This window comes from Boleophthalmus pectinirostris, unplaced genomic scaffold (assembly GCF_026225935.1).
Source record: "Boleophthalmus pectinirostris isolate CB_2022bp ecotype Guang Dong unplaced genomic scaffold, ASM2622593v1 HiC_scaffold_9, whole genome shotgun sequence".
In the NCBI taxonomy this organism is placed as follows: domain Eukaryota; kingdom Metazoa; phylum Chordata; class Actinopteri; order Gobiiformes; family Gobiidae; genus Boleophthalmus; species Boleophthalmus pectinirostris.
In genome coordinates this window covers 38,107,419-38,132,769 of record NW_026571541.1, presented here as the reverse complement: position 1 = coordinate 38,132,769, position 25,351 = coordinate 38,107,419, and the positions used below count along the sequence as shown (strand labels likewise).

At 42.4% G+C, this 25,351-nt stretch overlaps 1 protein-coding gene across 1 annotated transcript in view; it reads right to left on the bottom strand.

Moving 5' to 3' along the window:
- Nucleotides 1–14,057: 14,057 nt before the first annotated feature.
- Nucleotides 14,058–25,351, bottom strand: part of numbl (NUMB like endocytic adaptor protein) — a 20,000-nt gene continuing 8,706 nt past the window's right edge. Inside the window, exons 6-9 of the mRNA XM_055167020.1 lie at nucleotides 21,599–21,809; nucleotides 20,954–21,223; nucleotides 17,219–17,428; nucleotides 14,058–15,091 (exon numbers count right to left, since the gene is read on the bottom strand). Coding sequence (XP_055022995.1) covers nucleotides 14,058–15,091; nucleotides 17,219–17,428; nucleotides 20,954–21,223; nucleotides 21,599–21,809 — 1,725 coding nt within the window. The remainder of the gene's footprint in view (nucleotides 15,092–17,218; nucleotides 17,429–20,953; nucleotides 21,224–21,598; nucleotides 21,810–25,351) is intronic.

Sequence of the window (25,351 nt, the reverse complement as noted above, 5' to 3'; positions counted from 1 at the left end):
GTCTGCGTTTGTGGATTCATTTTTTACTTTTTTTTACTACTGGAGCAGAAGAACAAACACGGACACAGACGAAGATCAACACTTGTGTTTTGATTCTGTGATAATTAAATTTAAAAATAAAATAATAATAATAATATAATAATGTAATATAATAAAAAAATTAAATGAAACATGATCAAGAACCAGGCCAAAACTAGGACTAAACCAGGACTGAACCAGGACTGAACCAGGACTAAACCAGGACTGAACCAGGACTGAACCAGGACTAAACCAGGACTAGACCAGGACTGGACCAGGACTAAACCAGGATTAAACCAGGTCTAAACCAGAACTAAACCAGGACTGAACCAGGACTAAACCAGGACTAAACCAGGACTAAACCTGGACTAAAACCTGGACTAAACCTGGACTAAACTGGACTAAACCTGGACTAAACCAGGACTAAACCTGGACTAAACCAGACTGACTAACTAAACCAGGACTAGACCAGGACTAAACCAGGACTGAAACCAAGAGGACTAAACCAGGACTAAACCAGGACTAGACCAGAACTAAACCAGGACTAAACCAGGACTAAACCAGGTCTGAACTAAGAGGACTAAACCAGGACTAAAACCAGGACTAAACTAGGACTGAACCAAGAGGACTAAACCAGGACTAAACCAGGACTGAACCAGGACTAGACCAGAACTAAACCAGGACTAAACCAGGACTGAACCAGGACTAAACCAGGACTAGACCAGGACTAAACCAGGACTGACCAGGACTAAAGCAGGTCTAAACCAGGACTAGACCAGAACTAAACCAGGACTGAACCAAGAGGACTAAACCAGGACTAAACCAGGACTAAAACCAGGACTGAACTAAGAGGACTAAACCAGGACTAAAACCAGGACTAAACCAGGACAGAACCAAGAGGACTAAACCAGGACTAAACCAGGACTAAACCAGGTCTGAACTAAGAGGACTAAACCAGGACTAAAACCAGGACTAAACCAGGACTGAACCAAGAAGACTAAACCTGGACTAAACCTGGACTAAACCAGGACTAAACCAGGACTAAACCTGGACTAAACCTGGACTAAACCAGGACTGAACCAAGAGGACTAAACCAGGACTAAACCAGGACTAAACCAGAACTAAACCAGGACTAGACCAGAACTAAACCAGGACTAAACCAGGACTGAACCAGGACTAAACCAGGACTAAACCAGGACTAGACCAGGGACTAAAACCAGGACTAAACCGGACTAAACAGGACTAAAACCAGGGACTAAACCTGGACTAAACCTGGAAACTTAAACCTGGACTAAACCTGGACTAAACCAGGACTAAACCTGGACTAAACCAGGACTAAAAACCTGGACTAAAACCTGGACTAAACCTGGACTAAACCTGGGGACTAAACCAGGGACTAAAACCAGGACTAACCTGGACTAAAACCTGGACTAAACCTGGACTAAACCTGGACTAAACCTGGACTAAACCTGGACTAAACCAGGACTAAACCTGGACTAAACCAGGACTAAACCTGGACTAAACCAGGACTAAACCACTAAACAGGACTAAACCTGGACTAAACCTAAACCTGGGACTAAACCTGGGACTAAACCAGGACTAAACCTGGACTAAACCTGGACTAAACTGGACTAAACCTGGACTAAACCTGGACTAAACCAGGACTAAACCTGGACTAAACCTGGACTAAACCACCCTGGACTAAACTAAACCAGGACTAAACCAGGACTAAACCAGGACTAAAACCTGGACTAAACTAAAACCTGGACTAAAACCAGGACTAAACTGGACTAAACCTGGACTAAACCAGGACTAAACCTGGACTAAACCAGGACTAAACCAGGACTAACTAACCAGGACTAAACCAGGACTAGGACTAAACCTGGACTAAACCAGGACTAAAACCTAAACCAGGACTAAACCAGGACTAAACCTGGACTAAACCTGGACTAAACCTGGACTAAACCTGGACTAAACCAGGACTAAACCAGGAACTAAACCTGGACTAAAACCTGGACTAAACCAGGACTAAACCTAAACCAGGACTAAACCAGGACTAAACCAGGACTAAACCTGGACTAAACCTGGACTAAACCTAAACCTGGACTAAACCTAGGACTAAACCTGGACTAAACCCTGGACTAAACCAGGACTAAACCAGGACTGGACTAAACCTGGACTAAACCAGGACTAAACCTGGACTAAACCTGGACTAAACAAGGACTAAACCAGGACTAAAACCTGGACTAAACCAGGACTAAACCTGGACTAAAACCTGGACTAAACCTGGACTAAACCTGGACTAAACCTGGACTAAACCAGGACTAAACCAGGACTAAACCAGACTAAACCAGGACTAAACCAGGACGACTAAACCAGGACTAAACCAGGACTAAACCTAAAGGACTAAACCTGGACTAAACCTGGACTAAACCAGGACTAAAACCAGGACTAAACCTAAACCTGGACTAAACCAGGACTAAAACCTGGACTAAACCAGGACTAAACCAGGACTAAAACCAGGACTAAACCAGGACTAAAACCTGGACTAAACCAGGGGACTAAACCAGGACTAAACCAGGACTGAAACAGGACTAACCAGGACTAAAACCAGGACTAAACCAGGACTAAACCAGGACTAAACCAGGAGGACTAAACCAGGACTAAACTACAGGACTAAACCTAAACCAGGACTAAACCACTAAACCAGGACTAAACCAGGACTAAACCAGGACTAAACCCAGGACTAAACCAGGACTAAAACTAAACCAGGACTGGAAACCAGGACTAAAACCAGGACTAAACCAGACTGGACTAAACCAGACTGACTAAACCAGGACTAAACCAGGACTAGGACTAGGACTAAACCAGGACTAAACCAGGAGAACTAACCAGACTAAAACCAGGACTAAACCAGGACTGAACCAGGACTAAACCAGGACTAGACCAGAACTAAACCAGGACTAAACCAGGACTGAACCAGGACTAAACCAGGACTAAACCAGGACTAAACCAGGACTAAACCAGGACTAAAACCCAGGACTAAACCAGGACTAAACCAGGACTAAACCAGGAGACTAAACCAGGACTAAACCAGGACTAAAGAAGGACTAAACCAGGACTGGACTGAACCAAGAGGACTAAACCAGGACTAAACCAGGACTAAAGGACTAACAGAACTAAAAGGAACTAAACCAGGACTAAACCAGGACTAAACCAGGACTAAACCAAACCAGGACTGAACCAGAGGACTAAACCAGGACTAAAACCAGGACTAAACAACCAGGACTAAACCAGGGACTGAACCATAAACCAGGACTAAACCAGGACTGAAACTAAACAGGACTAAAGAACCAGGACTGAACCAGGACTAAACCATTTTGAAATGTTAAATTGTGTTTGTGTGGAGAATGTGTCACTAAAACCTTTGTAGTGACGTTTAGACAGATTTATTAATTTATTTATTTTTATTTTTTTCACTGAGCTCCGACAGCGTGAGCTAAAAGACTCAAAAAAAAAAAAAAAAAAAAACCTGTCGGATTTATCGACGACTTTCTACTCAACTTTCCTTCACAAATTTCTTCTCGACTGGTGTAAAACTTTAATTTATATTTACAAACGTGTATTATCGCGCTAAAAAGTCTCATTCACTTTTCATTTTCACATTTTAAAGAAATTGTGACGATAAAAAAAATAATAATTATAATAATGTGGTTGTAGTTCCTGGTTGATCCACGTGAGGGCGCCACAGGACCACGTTTACACTCACGAGGACGAGTTAAACACAGGGTTTATGACACGGATCAGTTCAGGTTTTATTGAAATACAAAAGTCGGAGAGAGAGAGTCGTCCTAGAACTAAACCAGGACTAAACCTGGACTAAACCAGGACTAAACCAGGACTAAACCTGGACTAAACCAGGACTAAACCTGGACTAAACCAGGACTAAACCAGGACTAAACCTGGACTAAACCTGGACTAAACCTGGACTAAACCTGGACTAAACCTGGACTAAACCTGGACTAAACCTGGACTAAACTAAACCAGGACTAAACCTGGACTAAACCAGGACTAAACCAGGACTAAACCAGGACTAAAGGACTAAACCTGGACTAAACCTGGACTAAACCACTAAACCTGGACTAAACCTGGACTAAACCAGGACTAAACCTGGACTAAAACCAGGACTAAACCAGGACTAAACCTGGACTAAACCTGGACTAAACCTGGACTAAACCAGGACTAAACCTGGACTAAACCTGGACTAAACCAGGACTAAACCTGGACTAAACCTGGACTAAACCTGGACTGAACTAAGAGGACTAAACCAGGACTAAACCTGGACTAAACCAGGACTAAACCAGGACTAAACCAGGACTAAACCAGGACTAAACCAGGACTAAACCAGGACTAAACCAGGACTAAACCAGGACTAAACCAGGACTAAACCAGGACTAAAACCTGGACTAAAACCAGGACTAAACCTGGACTAAACCTGACTAAACCAGGACTAAACCAGGACTAAACCAGGACTAAACCAGGACTAAACCAGGACTAAACCAGGACTAAACCAGGACTAAAGGACTAAAACCAGGACTAAACCAGGACTAAACCAGGACTAAACCAGGACTAGACCAGGACTAAACCAGGACTAAACCAGGACTGAACCAAGAGGACTAAACCAGGACTGAACCAGGACTAGACCAGAACTAAACTAGGACTAAACCAGGACCGAACCAGGACTAAACCAGGACTAAACCAGGACTAAAGCAGGACTAAACCAGGACTAAACCAGGACTAGACCAGGACTAAACCAGGACTGAACCAAGAGGACTAAACCAGGACTAAACCAGGACTAGACCAGGACTAAACCAGGACTAACCAGGACTAAACCAGGACTGAACCAAGTCTAAACCATTTTGAAATGTTAAATTGTGTTTGTGTGGAGAATGTGTCACTAAAACCTTTGTAGTGACGTTTAGACAGATTTATTAATTTATTTATTTTTATTTTTTTCACTGAGCTCCGACAGCGTGAGCTAAAAGACTCAAAAAAAAAAAAAAAAAAAAAAACCTGTCGGATTTATCGACGACTTTCTACTCAACTTTCCTTCACAAATTTCTTCTCGACTGGTGTAAAACTTTAATTTATATTTACAAACGTGTATTATCGCGCTAAAAAGTCTCATTCACTTTTCATTTTCACATTTTAAAGAAATTGTGACGATAAAAAAAATAATAATTATAATAATGTGGTTGTAGTTCCTGGTTGATCCACGTGAGGGCGCCACAGGACCACGTTTACACTCACGAGGACGAGTTAAACACAGGGTTTATGACACGGATCAGTTCAGGTTTTATTGAAATACAAAAGTCGGAGAGAGAGAGTCGTCCTAGAACTAAACCAGGACTAAACCTGGACTAAACCTGGACTAAACCTGGACTAAACCAGGACTAAACCAGGACTAAACCTGGACTAAACCTGGACTAAACCAGGACTAAACCAGGACTAAACCTAAACCTGGACTAAACCAGGACTAAACCAGGACTAAACCAGGACTAAACCAGGACTGGACTAAACCAGGACTAAACCAGGACTAAACCTGGAGGACTAAACCTGGACTAAACTGGACTAAACCAGGACTAAACCTGGACTAAACCTGGACTAAACCTGGACTAAACCAGGACTAAACCTGGACTAAACCTGGACTAAACCAGGACTAAACCTGGACTAAACCAGGACTAAACCTGGACTAAACCTGGAGGACTAAACCAGGACTAAACCAGGACTAAACCAGGACTAAACCTGGACTAAACCTGGACTGGACTAAACCAGGACTAAACCACTAAACCTGGACTAAACCTGGACTAAACCTACTAAACCAGGACTAAACCTGGACTAAACCACTAAACCTGGACTAAACCAGGACTAAAACCTGGACTAAACCTAAACCTGGACTAAACCAGGACTAAACCAGGACTAAACCAGGACTAAACCTGGACTAAACCAGGACTAAACCTGGACTAAACCTGGACTAAACCAGGACTAAACCAGGACTAAACCTAAATCAAACCAGGACTAAACCTGGACTAAACCAGGACTAAACCTGGACTAAACCTGGACTAAACCTGGACTAAACTGGAAAACTAGGACTAAACCAGGACTAAAACCAGGACTAAACCAGGACTGAACTAAGACTAAGGACTAAACCAGGACTAAACCTGGACTAAACCTGGAGGACTAAACCAGGACTAAACTAAACCTGGACTAAACCTGGACTAAACCTGGACTAAACCTGGACTAAACCAGGACTAAACCTGGACTAAACCTGGAACTAAACCAGGACTAAACCACTAAACCTGGACTAAACCAGGACTAAACCTAAAGCAGGACTAAACCAGACTAGACCAGGAACTAAACCAGGACTGAACCAAGAGGACTAAACCAGGACTAAACCTGGACTAAAACCTGGACTAAACCAGGACTAAACCAGGACTAACCAGGAACTAAACCAGGACTAAACCAAGAGGACTAAACCAGGACTAAACCTGGACTAAACCTGGACTAAACCTGGACTAAACTGGAAACCTGGACTAAACCAGGACTAAACCTGGACTAAACCTAGGACTAAACCTGGACTAAACCAGGACTAAACTAGGACTAAACCTGGACTAAACCAGGACTAAACCTGGACTAAACCAGGACTAAAACCTGGACTAAAACCTGAACTAAACCAGGACTAAACCTGGACTAAACCTGGACTAAACCAGGACTAAACCTGGACTAAACCTGGACTAAACCTGGAGGACTAAACCAGGACTAAACCCTAAACCAGGACTAAACCTGGACTAAACCAGGACTAAACCTGGACTAAACCTGGACTAAACCAGGACTAAACCAGGACTAAACCAGGACTAAACCAGGACTAAACCTGGAGGACTAAACTAAACCTGGACTAAACCTGGACTAAACCTGGACTAAACCAGGACTAAACCTGGACTAAACCAGGACTAAACCAGGACTAAACCAGGACTAAACCAGGACTAAACCTAAACCTGGACTAAACCTGGAAAACCAGGACTAAACCTGGACTAAACCTGGACTAAACCTGGACTAAAACCCTGGACTAAAACCAGGACTAAACCTGGACTAAAACCTGGACTAAACCAGGAACTAAACCAGGACTAAACCTGGACTAAACCTGGACTAAACCTACTAACCTGGACTAAACCCTGGACTGAACTAAGAGGACTAAAACCAGGACTAAACCTGGACTAAACCAGGACTAAACCAGAACTAAACTAGGACTAAACCAGGACTAAACCTGGACTAAACCAGGACTAAACCAGAACTAAACTAGGACTAAACCAGGTCTAAACCAGATCTGAATCAGGACTAAACCAGGTCTAAACCAGGACTAAACTAGATCTAAACCAGGACTAAACTAGATCTAAACCAGGACTAAACCTGGACTGAACCAGGTCTAAACCAGGACTGTTTTGAGGAGGTAACAGCGTTAGAACTTAAATCTTCAGAGTCCTGTTGTTGTTGATGTTGTTGTGTTGTTGTTGTGTTGTTGTTGTTGTGTTGTTGTTGTTGTTGTTGTTGTTGTGTTGTTTGTTGTTGTTGTTGTTGTTGTTGTGGTTGTTGTTGATGTTGTTGTTGTTGTTGTTGTTGTGTTTGTTGTGTTGTTGTTGTGTTTGTTGTTGTGGTTGTTGTTGTGTTATTGTTGTTGTTGATGTTGTTGTTGTTGTTGTTGTTGTTGTTGATGTTGTTGTTGTGTTATTGTTGATGTTGTTGTGTTGTTGTTGTTGTTGTTGTGTTGTTGTTTTTGTTGTTGTTGTTTTTGTTGTTGTTGTTGTTGTTATTGTTGTTTGTTGTTGTTTGTTGTGTTGTGTGTTTGTTGTTGTTGTTGATGTTGTTGATTGTTGTTGTTGTTGTTGTTGTTTGTTGTTGTTTGTTGTGTTGTTGTTGTTGTTGTTGTTGTTGTTGTGTTGTTGTGTTGTTGTTGATGTTGTTGTTGTGTTGTTGTTGTTGTTGTTGTTGTTGTTGTTGTTGTTGTGTTGTTGATGTTGTTGTGTTGTTGTGTTGTTGTTTGTTGTTTGTGTTGTGTTGTTGTGTTGTTGTTTGTTGTTGTGTTGTTGTTGATGTTGTTGTTGTGTTGTTGTTGTTGTTGATGTTGTTGTTTGTTGATGTTGTTGTTGTTGTTGTTGTTGTTGTTGATCCAGACTCTCTTAGACTCCGTCGGACTTTTTAAACACTGGTTTTATGACACAGATCGTTTCAGTTTTTTATTGAAATACAAAAGTCGGAGATCGTGTCGTCTTATATTAGTTTATTTCTCTTTTGTACAGTGTCGTTACAAATATGTGTCGCAAACAAAACGGACGTAAATAAAGAATAAAGAAATAAACAAACGCCGCTGTTCACACTTCCTGTTTAAATAAAGTTTTACAATCAGTTCATGAGGTCGTTTTGTTAAATCCGGACGAAAACCAGGACTAAACCAGATCTAAACCAGGTCTGAACCAGAACTCAACCAGGACTGAAAAAATAGGACTAAACCAGGATTAAACCAGGTCTAAACCAAGATTGAACCAGGTCTAAACCAGGTCTAAATCAGGTCTAAACCAGGACTAAACCAGGTCTAACCAGGTCTAAACCAAGATTGAACCAGGACTAAACCAGGTCTAAACCAGGACTAAACCAGGACTAAGCCAAGTCTGAACCGGGGTTTTGACTCTGGGCTTTTCGAGACTTTGCATGTTCTTCCTGTGTCTGTAGGTTTCCTGGATTCTCTGGTTTCCCTTTAGGCAAATCCTGGATAAACAAATCCAGGACTAAACCAGGACTAAACCAGGACTAATCCAGGTCTGTTTTGAGGAGGTAACAGCGTTAAAACTTAAATCTTTAAGAGTCCTGTTGTTGTGTGAGATCCAGACCCTGTTAGACTCCGGCGGACGTTTTATTCCAGATGATTCCAGATGATTCCAGACTCTCTCCTCCGTCTGTCCCTGAGCCGGGCCGTAGCCGCGCCTGCCCCGGGACAGGCCGGTCTGTCGTGGCGCAGCGGTCGCCGTGGTTGCCGTGGTGACCTGTTGTCATGCACACTGTCGATGTTTTTGGTGCTTTGCTCGTTGTTTTTTTGTGTTGTGCTGAACCTGAAGCCCTCTGCAGTTTAACATGCAGGACTTACAAAGAACAGGACTGGACCAGGACTAAACCAGGACTGGACCAGGACTAAATCAGGTCCTGGTTCAACAAACTCTAAGGCCTCATTTTGTTGTTCATTTTCAGGTGAGAGTGCAGTGGCAGAGTGGTTAGCCCCACAGTGAGAAGGTTCAGGGTTCGATTCCCGTTCGGACTTTACACTGTGGAGTTTGTATGTTCTCCCTGTGTCTGTGTGGGCTTCAAAACATGAACAAAACCAGATCAGGATCCTGGAGCAGACCTGGTCCAGGCGCTGAAGGATGGGTCAAACGCAGGTTTAGTCCAGAGATGCTCAAGGACGGGTCAAATGCATCTGTAACTTAGTGACGCTGAAGGATGGGTCAAACACAGGTTTAGTCCAGAGTCGCTGAAGAATGCGTCAAAGCAGATTTAACCCAGAGTTGCTGAAGAATGGGTCAAATGTAGGTTTAGTCCAGAGATGCTAAAGTATGGGTCAAATGCATCTGTAACCCAGTGGTGCTGTAGGATGGGTCAAACACAGGTTTAGTCCAGAATCACTGAAGAATGGGTCAAATGCAGGTTTAGTCCAGAATCACTGAAGAATGGGTCAAATGTAGGTTTAGTCCAGAGTCACCGAAGAATGGGTCAAATGCAGGTTTAGTCCAGAGATGCTCAAGGACGGGTCAAATGCATCTGTAACTTACTGACGCTGAATAATGAGTCAAATGCAGAATTAACCCAGTGGCGCTGTAGGATGGGTCAAATGCAGGTTTAGTCCAGAGATGCTCAAGGATGGGTCAAGTGCCGGTTTAACCCAGAGACACTGAAGGCTGGGTCTCTGGGCTCAAATGCAGGTTTAGTCCAGTGACGCTGAAGAATGGGTCAAATGCATCTGTAACTTAGAGACGCTTAAGGATGGGTCAAATACAGGTTTAACCCAGAGTCCACGAAGAATGGGTCAAATGCAGGTTTAGTCCAGAGATGCTGAAGAGTGGGTCTCTGGGGTCAAACACAGGTGTAACTTAGTGACGCTGTGGAATGGGTCAAATGCAGGAAGACAACATTTCATTTGAAAACATTCACAAACTGTTCATAAAATAAGAGAAACTGGCGGCTTCGTTGAGTCTTTGTTATTTGGTTTAATTGGTCATTCGTGCTGTCAGAGCCATTTCCCTCTTTCATGATTCAAATAAAATAAATAGGGGATAAAAATAATAAAATTCTTAAACACTGCGTTAAAATTTCATTCATAAAACTCAAAAAATAAATACAATCAATACATTTGGCCGTACGTCTGCGTCTGCGTCTGCGTCCGCTCAGGGTCCAGCGGAAAACAAACCGACTGAACGGCTCTTTCAAAAGTCCCGTTAAAGAAAGAAAAGTCCACAAAGCGCCACTTCAGTTCGTCAAGTTTAAGCGACAAGAAAGAAAAAAACGTTTAAAGGTGCAGTTTGTAGTTTTTTGTCGTTTAATCGTGAAGCGGTTTGTCGTTTGATTCCAGCGACACCAGAACGTTCGCCTCGGGTCCAGAACGTTCCGAAACCGCGAGTCTGGTCACTGTGAATCTCCCCGAGTTCAGATGGGCGTGATTGACAGGTGGATGAACCAATCAGGGACACGCGTGATCTGTCCGCATCAAAACAAACACGACGGCGCGAAGAAAAAAGGACAGAAATAATAATAATAATAATAATGAAAAACGCAGAGGGTTTCTGTAGAAAGTTTTAAAGTTTGTTCTTGTGAGAGAGAAATGTGATTTTGTTTGTAAATGATGAGTGACCAATCAGCTTCTTCGCTTCACACGCGTCACTGAAATGAACAAATCTGATTGGACGATCAGGTTTGGTTCAGACGGAGATCAAACCAGGACTAAACACACTTAAAACTGGAACTAAACCAGGACTAAACCAGGTCTACATGAGGATTTAACCAAATCGAGACTAAACCAGGTCCAGGCAAGGACTTAACGGGCCCCAAACCGGGACTAATCCAGGTCTACATTTGGACTTAACTGGGACCAAACCAGGGACTAAACCAGGTCTACATGAGGACTTAACTGGGACCAAACCAGGACTAAACCAGGTCTACATGAGGACTTAAACTGGGACCAAACCAGGACTAAACCGGGTCTACATGAGGACTTAAAAGGGACCAAACCTGAAATTAATCAGGTCTACATGAGGACTTAACCAAACCAGGACTAAACCAGGTCTACAAGGGGACTTAACTGGGTCCAAACCAAGACTACACCAGGTCTACATTTGTACTTAAATTGGACCAAACCAGGTCTAAACCAGGTCTACATGAGGACTTCAGCGGGACCAAACCAGGTCTAAACCGTACAAGGTCCTCTGTAGTTTTTTTAGTCTACTTTTTGTGCTTCTTTGGGTTAGTCTTGGTTTAGAACTACTCAAGTCATGCTGTGGTCCTTCTTTAGACCTGGTTTAGTTCTGGTTTAGACCTGGTTTAGACCTGGTTTAGATCATCATTTCCAAACAGAATCACATTTTCTCTCCTTCAGAAAGCGCTTTACTTTTACCTTTAGTGCTTTACTCATCCTCCTCGGTTTTCAGTCCCTGTGATGTTTTTTTTTTCCTTCTACATTTTCCAGGTCTGTACTGCTGTGCTCTTGGGCAAGACACTTCACCCGACTGGGAGTAATAGCGGTGTTGAAATGCCACTAGAGATGCAACGATACAGTTTCCCCACGATTCGATACGTGTCTCGATACACAGATCGCGATATCGATTCGACTCGATACGTTTTAAGACTCACGAGGAAAGAGCTGTTTAGTTTATGCAAATGAGTCATGTGGTTTTAAGTTTCGTTTCTGTAAAACATAAACAAATGTGCACCTGAAGCCAAAATACTGCAAATTGTAGAAGTACTAGTATTTTTTTATTTTTTTTTTTTTTTTTGGGACCAACTCTCTTGCGGCTGAACTTAACTCGGTCTCTTATGAGCGTCACATGACAACGGAACGAAACTAATCGAACGTCGTCTCCTCACTCAGTTAAAAGAAACATTATAGACATTATTAGATTTAAATCATGAAACATTAAACTGAAAATAAAACCACATGTTCAAACAAATGTAGGGATCAAGAAATTATAATATATCAGGTCCTTATGCGGTGCAGATTTTTTTAATGCCGGTAATGAATCGGATATCGTTGCATCTTTTTGATACAGTGGAATTCCGTAATACTGTAATACCGCCCAAACCTCCCGTAAAAAAAACATACTATGAAGTGAGTGAAAGATCAAACCCTCCTAAGTACAGTGCCCAAACATCCATTTTTCCCTGGACATGTCCATTTTTTGCATCCTGTCCAGCGCATCCGTTTTTTGTTTTTTTTTAAGTGATGCAAATGTCCAGGTTTTCATTACTGTTTATTGGGGCCATTAACTTGAGCGTCTCTCATAGCGTCTGTGACTCAGAAGGAGCGAGACACAAACAGTCGGTGAGTCTGCAACACGCTGAAGAGCAAATGCAGACTGGACCTGGTCAAGCAGAAGTAAACAACAAGGCCAAAAATTCAAGTTAATTCATCTGATATAAAAATGTATTGAACAGATACATATGTACTCGAGTTTATCAAACTGTTGACCTTTTTTCTGTTCCATTTTTGGTTCTAAAGTTCCATATGTTTTAAACAGACCATGTATGAAACATGGAACAAAAATTATTTCCCAAATTTCAAAGACCCAAAAATCATGTAAATAAATGTTTGTATTTCATCATATCTTGTGTTATTCCATCTTTGAACTGTTGATGAAGGGACAGGATTTTTCAAAAAAAATGTATTTAAAATGATAAAAATGTTCTTGGAAGGACTGACATATTTTATAGAAATAGTTTCTTTCATTTTGAAGTAATATTAAAGTATTTGAAGAAAAAAAAGCGACAAATAATGTAAAATCCTGCACCTTCTACTTGTTTGAACAATTTTTCCTCCGTTACTTTTCCCTCCGTTACCATGAACTTTCTTAATAAAAAATCTCATGAGTCAAAAAGTAAGAGGTTTTTCAACCTAATCTTGTAACATATGGTAGAAAAACTATATGAAGCAAATATTCAAACCAGTTTGTTAAGGATATGGAAGTGAGAACCAAGAGTTATCACTGTTTGGATTTATTGACCAAAAAGTGCTGCATATTTCATTCCCTCCGTTACCGACATGAGTTTTTAAATTTTTTGTCAACAACTTGAAAGAATCTCACAGGTTTAATTTGACCCTGTTGGAGTGTAACTCTTTCCTACATTCTGATACTTTACTTATTTCAATAGTTCCTCTAGTTTCTGAATAAGAGACATTTGAATGTCAAAAATCTGACCCTGTTTCCCTCCGTTAACCACTTGACCAAACTCATCTAACAATGACCTCTACAAGAAATTCTCTGTTTTCCGTCCTGGTCGGGACAAGTGGGAGGTCATGTGCGCAGTTTGCGATGTGAGAGTCGCTCAATGTCGATGCCCCACCCCCCGACCCCGGTAAAATGTCCGGGTTTTCACAAACGGAAATATGGTCACTCTAACTGTAAGTCTGTATGGAGCTGTTCTCTGGAGGACGCAAGAGAACTGTTTCCCTTTCCGACCAAAATAAATAAAAACACAGCGCGCAGTATCGAATCGTGACACCAGTATCGAACAATTCAATATTATATCGAGTATCGTTGCATCCCTAGAAGCCACGTCTCTCCTCCGTCGGCTAATGCGAAGATTGTAAATAAATAAACGAAACAACAAAGTGGACAAACTGCACCTTTAAACCTGTAGAAAGCTTTTCACGCTGCCAGAGTTAAAGTTCCGTATTCTGTCCCAAACGATGAGACGTGGTGCCTGGCGTTGCTATGGGAGACGCGATTTTAGAGTTCGATTTCAAAAGTCTTCTGCAGGTTATTGGAGAAAGGGTTAGCAGCAGGAGCGGCAGGAGCGGCGGCAGGAGCGGCGGCAGGAGTATTCGTCCCGGGTTTGGTCTCGAGCGCCGCCCACTTCGCCTCAAACCGATCATCTTCCGGCGGGTTCAGGACGCCCGCGATCAGCTGGCTCCCCTCCGGCGGCCACGTTGCCACGCCGACCGCACTCCCGCCGGCGCTCGACCCGTTGGCCAGGCTCGGAACGCCGTTCATCGACGAGGGAAAAGCCGGCGACGCGAATCCGGCGGAGGGGGGCGGGGACGCGTAGGAATGAGTCACGCTCCCCGCTCCGATTTTGGTCGAGGACGAGGGAGGAGCGGCGGTGCAAAAAACGTTCGCCACCATTTGCGACGGCGTGATGCCCACCACGGGGACCACGCTGGGGTACGCCATGCCGCTCGCCAACCCCGGCATGTACGGCTGCATCGGGACGAACGCGGGCTGGACCGGCGGGCTTCCGAAGATCCCCACGGGAGCGGGGCTGGCATCGAACGCCAACGGGAACGCCTGCATGGAACCCTGGAGCGACGCCGGCGGGATCATGGGAGCGCCGGACATGCTCGGGCCCGTCATGGTGGGGATGGACATGGAAGGAAGCGACATCGGCGGCCCGGTGATGGGAGGAGCCGGGATCAGCGGGACGGACGGGAGCGGGAGAGGAGGAAGAGGAGTTTGCGGTTGTCCTGAGAGCGGAGGTAGCGCTTTGGAGAGGGCGGAAGGAGGTCCCGGGATGGCGGGAATGGTCGGGGCGCCGGTCGGAGCGGTGACGACGGCGGAGGCGGCGGGCGCGGGGTGGAGGACGGGCGCGTTCTGGACGGGCGCGGGGGGGGGAGGAGTCTGCTGGGCCTTCACGGCTTTGGACACCTCCTCTAACCACCTCTCGGCTTCAGACGGAGTTCGTTTGTGGCCGAGCGGAGCCGAGGACGAGGAGACGGGAGGAGGGGACTGGAGCGGAGCGTCGGGCTGGACCCACGAGGACGTCGCTGTCGAGGAAAAAACACAAGAGAAAATAAACCTTAAGTTCTTATCAACATTCTGTGGGGGTGTGATGAAAACCTGTGACTTACACTTTCATCTGAGTTTTGTTTTCGCACAATCGGATCATAAAGAACCGACTCCTCTGAACTATTTGTGCTGCTGAGCAAATCCCGTTTTTCCAGTTTGTCTCTCTCACCTTTTAGTGTAAAATCTAATCTCATCTTTTTTTTTACTGATGGACAGTCCACTAGAGTCACAACTTAGAGCCACAATTTCAGATCTGAACGCTTCAATCTATCAGAAAACGACTTAAAAGTAATGAAATGATCTGTCCAGTCAGAAAGATCATTTTACCTGAAATGTTCTGTTTAAACCAGTTGTGTCCAAACTTTTTTCATCAAGGGCCACATACCTAAAGACAGACCAAGCAGAGGGCCGATCGAGGGCCACAGACTGGAGCTTAATACAGGGAATAATTAAAATATGTGCATGTTTAACATGTTAGAATGAGCATCAGTTTTTATTCACACTAAGATCCTTAAAATCACACACTAAATATTAAATATGAGCTTTATTAAGGTAGATTAAAAAAAAAAAAAATTGCACTAAAAAGTAAATTTTTATTTGACGCAAGGTCATTTGGGCCAATTCACCTGGAAGCCTGAGGGCCAAGAAAAATTTGTCTGAGGGCCGCATTTGGTCCACGGGCCATAGTTTGGACATGCCTGCTTTAAATAAACGACCTCTAGACGAGAATGAAACATCTCAGAACTCGAGATGAATAAACTGATAGAAGTTTTAAAATCTTGGCCACATCAGATTGGGGTTCGGTGCAGATCTGTGCACGAGTGAGTTCAGTTTGTGTTTGTTTATTCCTCCTCTACATGTGCAGCTCTTTAATATTCAGGAGGAGCTCGTCTGTGATTGGGGCGTCAGTGTTTCCTGCAGCGCTTTATAGTTAGAGCGACCGTCTTCAGAACAACTGGCCCCAAACTGCTGGTTTAATAAAAACACAAATAAAGGTTTTGTTTTTTGTTCCCAAACTGAACCAAAAATGCACCAAACCGTGACCTCAAACCCGAGGTGCGTATTGAACCATGATTATTGTACCGTTACACTCCTAATTTTACAAATGTAATTTTTTGTTTGCAAATGAAAAAAGATAAATTTACAAACACATTTATTTGTAGAGACCAAAATACAAGTTAGAAATATTAAACTTGTATTTGTGGATCTAAACACATGAACAAACCAGAGACTGTTTAAGCCAATGATGTTCATTTTGTTTTCTTATAGAGTTTAACTTCTTAGGTTCTTTTTAAAGACAGTGCAGTAAAGTGTGTTTTACCTTGTTGACATGTTTCGGCCGCTCGCTGCATGTCATCTTCAGAATTGTCACCGGTGTTGGTGTTGACGTGTCGTATATCAGCTGTTGCAGCCGAAACATGTCAACAAGGTAAATACACTTTACTGCACTGTCTTTAAAAGAACCTAAGAAGTCAGAGACTGTTTGTAGATCAGCCTCTGTGTGTTTGTGAAGATTAATGAGACAAAAGTCACTCCACATGTTCTTTTAACGACTTTAGAATTATAAATATGAACCTCGACTCCAGATAAACTGCAGCTTCCATGAGCTTCATTTGACTGGAGCCGAACACTTGGTCAATGATCACGTTTTTATACAAACAAACTTTTCCACCTTCAAGGATCAAAGTGTTTTACAGCAACAAAACACACACACACACACACACACACACACACACACACAGACACACACACAGACACACACACACACACACACACACACAGACACACACACACAGACACACACACACACACACACACACGACACACACACACACACACACACACAGAGACACACACACATACACACACACACACATGCAGACACACACACACACACAGACACACACACACACACACAGACACACACACACACAGACACACACACACACACACACACAGACACACACAGACACACACACACACACACACACAGACACACACACACACACACACACACACACACACACACACAGACACACACACACACACACACAGACACACACACACTCACACACACACTCACACACACATTGTCGTGTGTTTACCCTGGGCAGGTGCAGGAGGGGGGGGCAGCAGGGGGGGGATGGGGCAGACCGGAGCTCCGTTCACAGCCGCAGCAGCAGAAGAAGAAGAGGAGGAGACAGGAGGAGGAGCGATGAAGATCTCCTCTGAAGGTTTGGTGAACGAGGAGTTGATCTGAGAGCAGAGCGCGTTTATGCCAGAGTCTGCGTCACAGGCCACGCCCACCTCCAGATCTGAAACACCAAACATCAGAGAAACGTCAGAGAAACGTCAGAGAAACATCAGAGAAACATCACGAAACATCAGGAAATGTCACTAAACATCAGAGCAATGGTCAGAGAAAGGCAGAAGCAACAGGTCACAGGCAGGTTCTACAAGATGAGGACATGAGGGTCAGAGGAGGAGAGGAGAGAGTCAGAGGAGGAACAGAGGGTCAAAGGAGGAGCAGAGGGTCAGAGGAGTCAGAGGAGGAGAGGGTCAGAGGAGGAACAGGGGAGCAGAGGGTCAGAGGAGGAGAGGGTCAGAGGAGGAGAGGGTCAGAGGGTCAGAGGAGGAGAGGGTCAGAGGAGCAGAGGGTCAGAGGAGCAGAGGGTCAGAGGATCGGGGGGTCAGGTGAGGTTCACTTGTCTCAGTTTGTCACTTTGGCCCCGGGTCGACTTTTGTTTGTTAATGGAACCAATCAACACGAGTGTGCAGACGAGACTCCCCACAGAGACAGAGAGAGAGAGAGAGAGACAGAGAGAGAGAGAGAGACAGAGAGAGAGAGAGAGAGAGAGACAGAGACACAGAGAGAGAGAGAGAGAGAGAGAGACAGAGAGAGAGAGACAGAGAGAGAGACAGAGAGAGAGAGAGAGAGAGAGCAGAGAGAGAGAGAGAGAGAGAGAGAGAGAGAGAGAGAGACAGAGAGAGAGAGAGAGAGAGAGAGAGAGAGAGAGAGAGAGAGAGAGACAGAGAGAGAGAGAGAGAGAGAGAGAGAGAGAGAGAGAGAGAGAGAGAGACAGAGAGAGAGAGAGAGAGAGAGAGAGAGAGAGAGAGAGAGAGAGAGAGAGAGACAGAGAGAGAGAGAGAGAGAGAGAGAGAGAGAGAGAGAGAGAGAGAGAGAGAGAGAGAGAGAGAGAGAGAGAGAGAGAGAGAGAGAGAGAGGGAGAGTTGTGTATCGTGTGTTTGTTTGTTGTGTCTGCAGGGGACGAGCTCTTCTGTTTTATTCATGAGTTCAGACGGAGACGTCACAGACACATGAGGCAGATCAGGAAAAGAACTCAACACTGAGAAAAACATATTTAAAACTTCAACACATTTTGGTTGTCAGGTTCATCATCAAATAACGTCCCACACCTGCACGTGTCACATTTTATTCAGAAAAAGAACATTTTATTCTGTAAACTGGATATGAACAGATGTTACAGAAGTCTGAAAGTCCATCTATGTTTGTGTGTGTATTTATATATTTATTTGATCTGTTTATTTGTGTGTAGGACATTGTATACTTGTATATATATATATTTTTTTATATATTCTTGTATATATTGGTGTGGTGTGTGCTGGTCTGGAAGTCGGTCTTGTGCTGCAGAGTGGACGGCAGGTGTCTCTTGTATATTGTGTATATATATTTGGTGTATATATATATAATTGTGTGTATATATATTTGTGTGTATATATATTTGTGTGTATATTTGTGTGTATATATATTTGTGTGTATATATATTGTGTGTATATATATATATATGTGTGTATATATATTGTGTGTATATATATATTTGTGTGTATATATATTTGTGTGTATTTGTATATATTTGTGTGTATATATATTTGTGTGTATATATTTGTGTGTATATATATATTTGTGTGTATATATATATTGTGTGTATATTTGTGTATATATTTGTGTGTATATATATTTGTGTGTATATATATTTGTGTGTATATATTTGTGTGTATATATTTGTGTGTATATATATATATGTGTGTATATATATTTGTGTGTATATATATTTGTGTGTATATATGTGTGTATATATTTGTGTGTATATATATTTTGTGTGTATATATATTTGTGTGTATATATATATTGTGTGTGTATATATGTGTGTGTATATATATTTGTGTGTATATTGTATATATTTGTGTGTATATATATATTTGTGTGTATATATATTGTGTGTATATTTGTGTATATATTTGTGTGTATATTATATATATTTGTGTATATATTTGTGTGTATATTTGTGTGTATATATATTTGTGTGTATATATATTTGTGTGTATATATATTTGTGTGTATATATTTGTGTGTATATATATTTGTGTGTATATATATTTGTGTGTATATATATTTGTGTGTATATTTGTGTGTATATATATATATATTTGTGTGTATATATTGTGTATATATTTTGTGTGTATATATATTTGTGTGTATATATATTTGTGTGTATATATATATTTTGTGTGTATATATTTGTGTGTATATATATTTGTGTGTATATATATTGTGTGTGTATATATTTGTGTGTATATATATTTGTGTGTATTTGTATATATTTGTGTGTATATATATATGTGTGTATATATATTTGTGTGTATATTTGTGTGTATATATATTTGTGTGTATATATATTTGTGTGTTATTGTGTGTATATTGTGTGTATATATATGTTGTGTTGTATATATATATTTGTGTGTATATATATATTTGTGTGTATATATATTTGTGTGTATATATATTTGTGTGTATATATATTGTGTGTATATATATGTGTGTGTGTATATATATTTGTGTGTATATATATTTGTGTGTATATTTGTATATATATTTGTGTGTATATATATTTGTGTGTATATTTGTGTGTATATATATTTGTGTGTATATTTGTGTGTATATTTGTGTGTATATATATTTGTGTGTATATATATATATATTTGTATATATATATTTGTGTGTATATATATTATATTTGTGTGTATATATATTTGTGTGTATATATGTGTGTATATATTTTGTGTGTATATATATTGTGTGTATATATATATTTGTGTGTATATATATATTTGTGTGTATATATATTTTGTGTGTATATATATTTGTGTGTATATATATATATATGTGTGTATGTGTATATATTTGTGTGTGTATATTTGTGTGTATATATATTTGTGTGTATATATATATATATTGTATATATATTTGTGTGTATATATATATATATATATTATATTTGTGTGTATATATATTGTGTATATATATTTGTGTGTATATATATATTGTGTGTATATATATTTGTGTGTATATTTGTGTGTATATATATTTGTGTGTATATATATATTTGTGTGTATATATTTTGTGTGTATATATATTTGTGTGTATATATATTTGTGTGTATATATATTTGTGTGTATATATATTGTGTGTATATATATTTGTGTGTATATATATATATTGTGTGTATATATATTTGTGTGTATATATATTTGTGTGTATATATATTTGTGTGTATATATATATTTGTGTGTATATTTGTGTGTATATATATATTTGTGTGTATATATATTTGTGTGTGTATATTTGTGTGTATATATATATATTTGTGTGTATATATATATATGTGTGTATATTTGTGTGTATATATATTTGTGTATATATTTGTGTGTATATATATTTGTGTGTATATATATATATTTGTGTGTATATTTGTGTGTATATATATTTGTGTGTATATATATTTGTGTGTATATATATATTTGTGTGTATATACTCGTACCCGTGTCGGTGGTCTGGAAGTCGGTCTTGCGCTGCAGGGTGGACGGCAGGTCGTTGAGCCTCAGGGACAGTTGGCGTTTAAAGGGCGAGTTCTTCTGGCTCAGGGCGGGGAAACCTCTGAACGAGCCCTGACGCACCAGCTGCTCCAGGGGGGCGTGGCGGCGAGGGATGGCGTGAGGTCCCCCCGGCTCGGGACGCTCCATCGGGGACGCGGCGCCCTCTGGAGGAGAGGAGGAGCCAGACGGGAGAGCGGGGACTGCAGCGGCAGGATCTGAGGAGACACGAGACGGAGGATGAGGAGACTGAGGGACGAGGAGACAGAGGAGAGGAGAGAGGAGACGAGGGAAGAGGGTGGAGGAGGAGACAGAGGGACGAGGGTGGAGGAGACAGAGGGACGAGGGTGGAGGAGGAGACAGAGGGACGAGGGTAGAGGAGGAGACAGAGGGACGAGGGTGGAGGAGAGACAGAGGGACGAGGGTGGAGGAGACAGAGGGACGAGGAGAGAGGGACAGGGTGGAGGAGGAACAGAGGACGAGGTGGAGGAGACAGAGGGACGAGGGTGGAGGAGACAGAGGGACGAGGGTGGAGGAGACAGAGGGACGAGGGTGGAGGAGACAGAGGGACGAGGGTGGAGGAGGCCGTTCACCTTTCTTCTTGTCCTGCGTCTTGTCGTCCCTCTCGCTGCTGCTGCCGCCCTGCTGGCTGGAGGAGGAGGTGCCTCTGAAGGATCCCTCTCTGACGAAGGACGTCCTGGAGGCGTCGAACGAGGCCGTGACGCCGCACTCCTTCTCTCTGCGCTGTTTACGCTCCAGACACGCCGCGAACGCACAGCCCACCGCGTGACTCAGCCTCTCGCCCTGACCACAGAACAACTGTCAATCATCTGCTCCTCTGACCTTATACTCTCACTGTCAAATCTAACACCAGAGTTCACCTGCATTCAGCTCGTTTACTTTACTCACAGCCACGAATCTGTGCCACAACACACTCGTCATTGACAATGGAGCCCACGGGTGCATTACTGGACGCACTTTCCAATGACACATATATGTGCCACCATAGGTGGCACTATATTGTTATTGTTCTGGTTTTTCTTATTATTATTAGGCGCGAGCGGCGACAGGACCTAATAATATTGTTCAGCAGTGAGACAGAGCACAAAGTGCTTTCCCCTTTTCAAACACAGTGGCACTCATGTCAGTGACTGGTGCCCGCTGACATGGCACAGTGGCTTTGCCCGTGGGCAGAATAGTTATTGTTCACCCCAAAACATAGGACGCACTTGACATCATGCACAAAGTGCACTTGCACGTTTGCAAAAACCCACAAAAACCAAGCGCGAGACGCTCTCTCTTTATCAAACACTCAGTGCCACTCAGTAGTGACACTCATGACATCCTGTAGTACAGACTGGCATTGCCCATTGCTGCGATTGCAACATAATTGTAATCGTTAACCCTGGTAAACTCCAAACACGTGCACTGGGTATGTGAGTAACTGAACAGGTCAATGACGAGCATGTTGTTTTCTTTCTGTCTTTGTTTCTTTTTTGTAGATTTTTTGCAGGTAAAACTCTAAACATCATTATTCTGAAGGTGATGTGAGGTTTTCAGCAGAACCTCAGTGATCCTCTCGTAAACGGGTCGGGCTGCGCAGTACAGACAGAGATGAGGAGATGAGTCGAGTCCTGGTCTAATCCGGTCCTAATCCTGATCTGAACCTTTATAATCTGCTCTGGCCCCGGCGCTCTGTCTGCAGCTCCACAAGATCACCCCACTCCTGCTGATTTAAAGAGAAACAGCTTCAGAAGGTGAAACGACGCTGACATTTACTCAGCGCTTTAAAGGAGCCCTGTGGAACCTGAGATGTTATTGACGTCTTCACCATGTTTCACATCCTTTTATTTACAGCTGTTTTTATTGCTAAAGAACAACCCTGAAGAACATGAGAGTGAGTTTAGTGTCCACACGTCCCTGTTTCCTTGGGACAGTCCCAGTTTTAAACCCGTGTCCCCTGTCCCAGCAGATTTATACAAAACCACTGATTTGTCCCAGTTTTATACAAGAAATGTCCCAGGTGTCTCTATTTTGGACCAATCTGATCCCTGCCAACAGTAAATAGAGACATAAACTGTCATTTGTTTTGGTAAAATACAGAAAAGCTGCTTAAAAACGACCAAAACACAAAGAAAATGTGACTGTACTGACTCACATGTTCATCATGAATGGGCCGACTGCGACAGTTTTTCTTAATTACGTACTTGATTCACAATTTTATTATTACCAAACACCTCAAACTGGGGATGTTCCAGTTTTTATTTTGAAAATCTAGTCACTCTAGACCAGGGGTGTTCACACTTTTTCATCATGTGAGCTACTTACAAAATGACCAAATCAAAATGATCTGCCTAATACAAAGCCAAACAAACTGCACTGAAACACTCTGTGCCCCTTTTTTGGACCCTCCCCCACAGTTTGAGAACCTCTTCTTTAAGAGAACTTCCTCTGGCACTTTACACAAAACTGTGAAAAAAGTGAAGGAAGATTTTTAAACCTGTTTTTTAAAGTTCCAAACTGGAGTTTCATTCTTTTCTGGTTTTGCAGTGATATTTTCCAGCCTCTGCACGTTTACCAAACCAAACGCACATCGTGACAAACACAGATGCATTTGTCACTTTTGTTAGACAAACTTCAGCCAAATGTGGCAGTAGGTCTGTTCTGTAGATCCGCTCTATGCTGTAGACCTGCTTTGTGCCAACACTGGAACACAAATTTAGACTGGTTTTTGCTTCACGTTTGGTCTTGTTCTTCTAATCAGCCGCACTGTGGGAGGGGCTTGTGTTGGCTGTACGCAGGAAGGAGCGAGAGCGTGAAAAGGCGAGGGGCGGCGTGCTGACGTGAGGCAGATGGACAGGTAGGATGTTTAGGAAGTTCAACCTGCCCTGTGATGCACGCTGGTACACGAGGGCACACGCTGTCGCAGACGAGCCGTGCATAGGGAGCGTGTGTGTTTGTGATGCGCCGTAGAGTCTCCGCGGGTTTCAAATGAGCGCACAGGCTGCACTGAGACGCCCCACACGCTCCTGCACCCGCTACAAGTTTATTACCAACAGCAGCGGCCGGAATGAAATATGATCACACTTGTTGAGTGTCAGACCTCGAGTGAGAGACAAGACCGAGTCCAAACGTAAGTCCGAGACGAGACACGGCGATCTACCCACACGACCTTGGTGATCGACTGGTAGATCGGGATTGACGTACTGAGCACCACTGATCTAGACTATGGACAAGAGACAGATGTGTTTTTTCCTTCATGGCCGATGCCAGTGAAGCTCAAAAATCCCACCGTCTTCCACACTGGAGCCGGTGTTCTGTGGAAACGAGCTCCTGCAGCCTAAACTGACAGTGACGTCTATCGATTCACACTGCCCCATCCAAATACATGACCTTACGTTTTTTCCGTGTGCAGTTGTATAGATCCAATAAAGACAAAACCTGACCTCTGACCTCTGACCTCTGACGTCTCCAGTTTGACACATATTTGTTGCTGTTTGTTCAGTGATCAGACTTTAGATTTTAGTTGTGTCAAATCTGAACTCATTAGTGTGAAGGAAACACAAATCCACACGACAATTTATCCAAACTATAATGTTCCACTGAACAATCAACTGTGAATCGAGTTTGTAATTAAGAAAAACTGTTGCACTCGGCCCATTCATGACCAACATGAGTCAGTACAGTCACATTTTCTTTGTGTTTTGTCGTTTTTAAGCAGATTTTCTGTATTTTACCCAAACAAATGACAGTTTATGTTTCTCTTTTCTGTTGACAGGATCAGACTGTTGAAAAATAGACACACCTGGGACATTTCTTGTATAAAAGTGGGACAAATCAAGCCTGATTCATCAGCCGGTTTCACTTTGTAGAAACCGTCTGACCTCGAGCATTAGGATTTGTTCACTCGATGGTAGGCAGGTACTTTTTTAATTTAACCAGTTGCCGTTTGAATTACTTTGTGTATGAATTGTGCTATACAAATAAACTTGCCTTGCCTGTTATTTGGTCGTGACGTGTGTAATGCAATCCATGTATCATTCGTTCATTTTTCAATATAAAACAAAAATATGAAAATGAAAAAACACTTCATTATTTGTCTCCAAAACCAAAATGAAAAAACAGAGAATGATTTGTTTTTTCAGTTTTCATTTTTTGAGTTGAAAAATGAAAAATGGAAAAAACGGATAACGACCGTTTCCCGTTTACGTGACTTCAGTGACTGTGATGTCGGACTTTTGCACCACATACGGACTGAACCAGGACCGGGACCAGACTGAAAACAGACCAGGACCAGAGCGGGACTAGGGCGGGACCAGAGCAGACTCTGAGCCTCCATGGGGTCT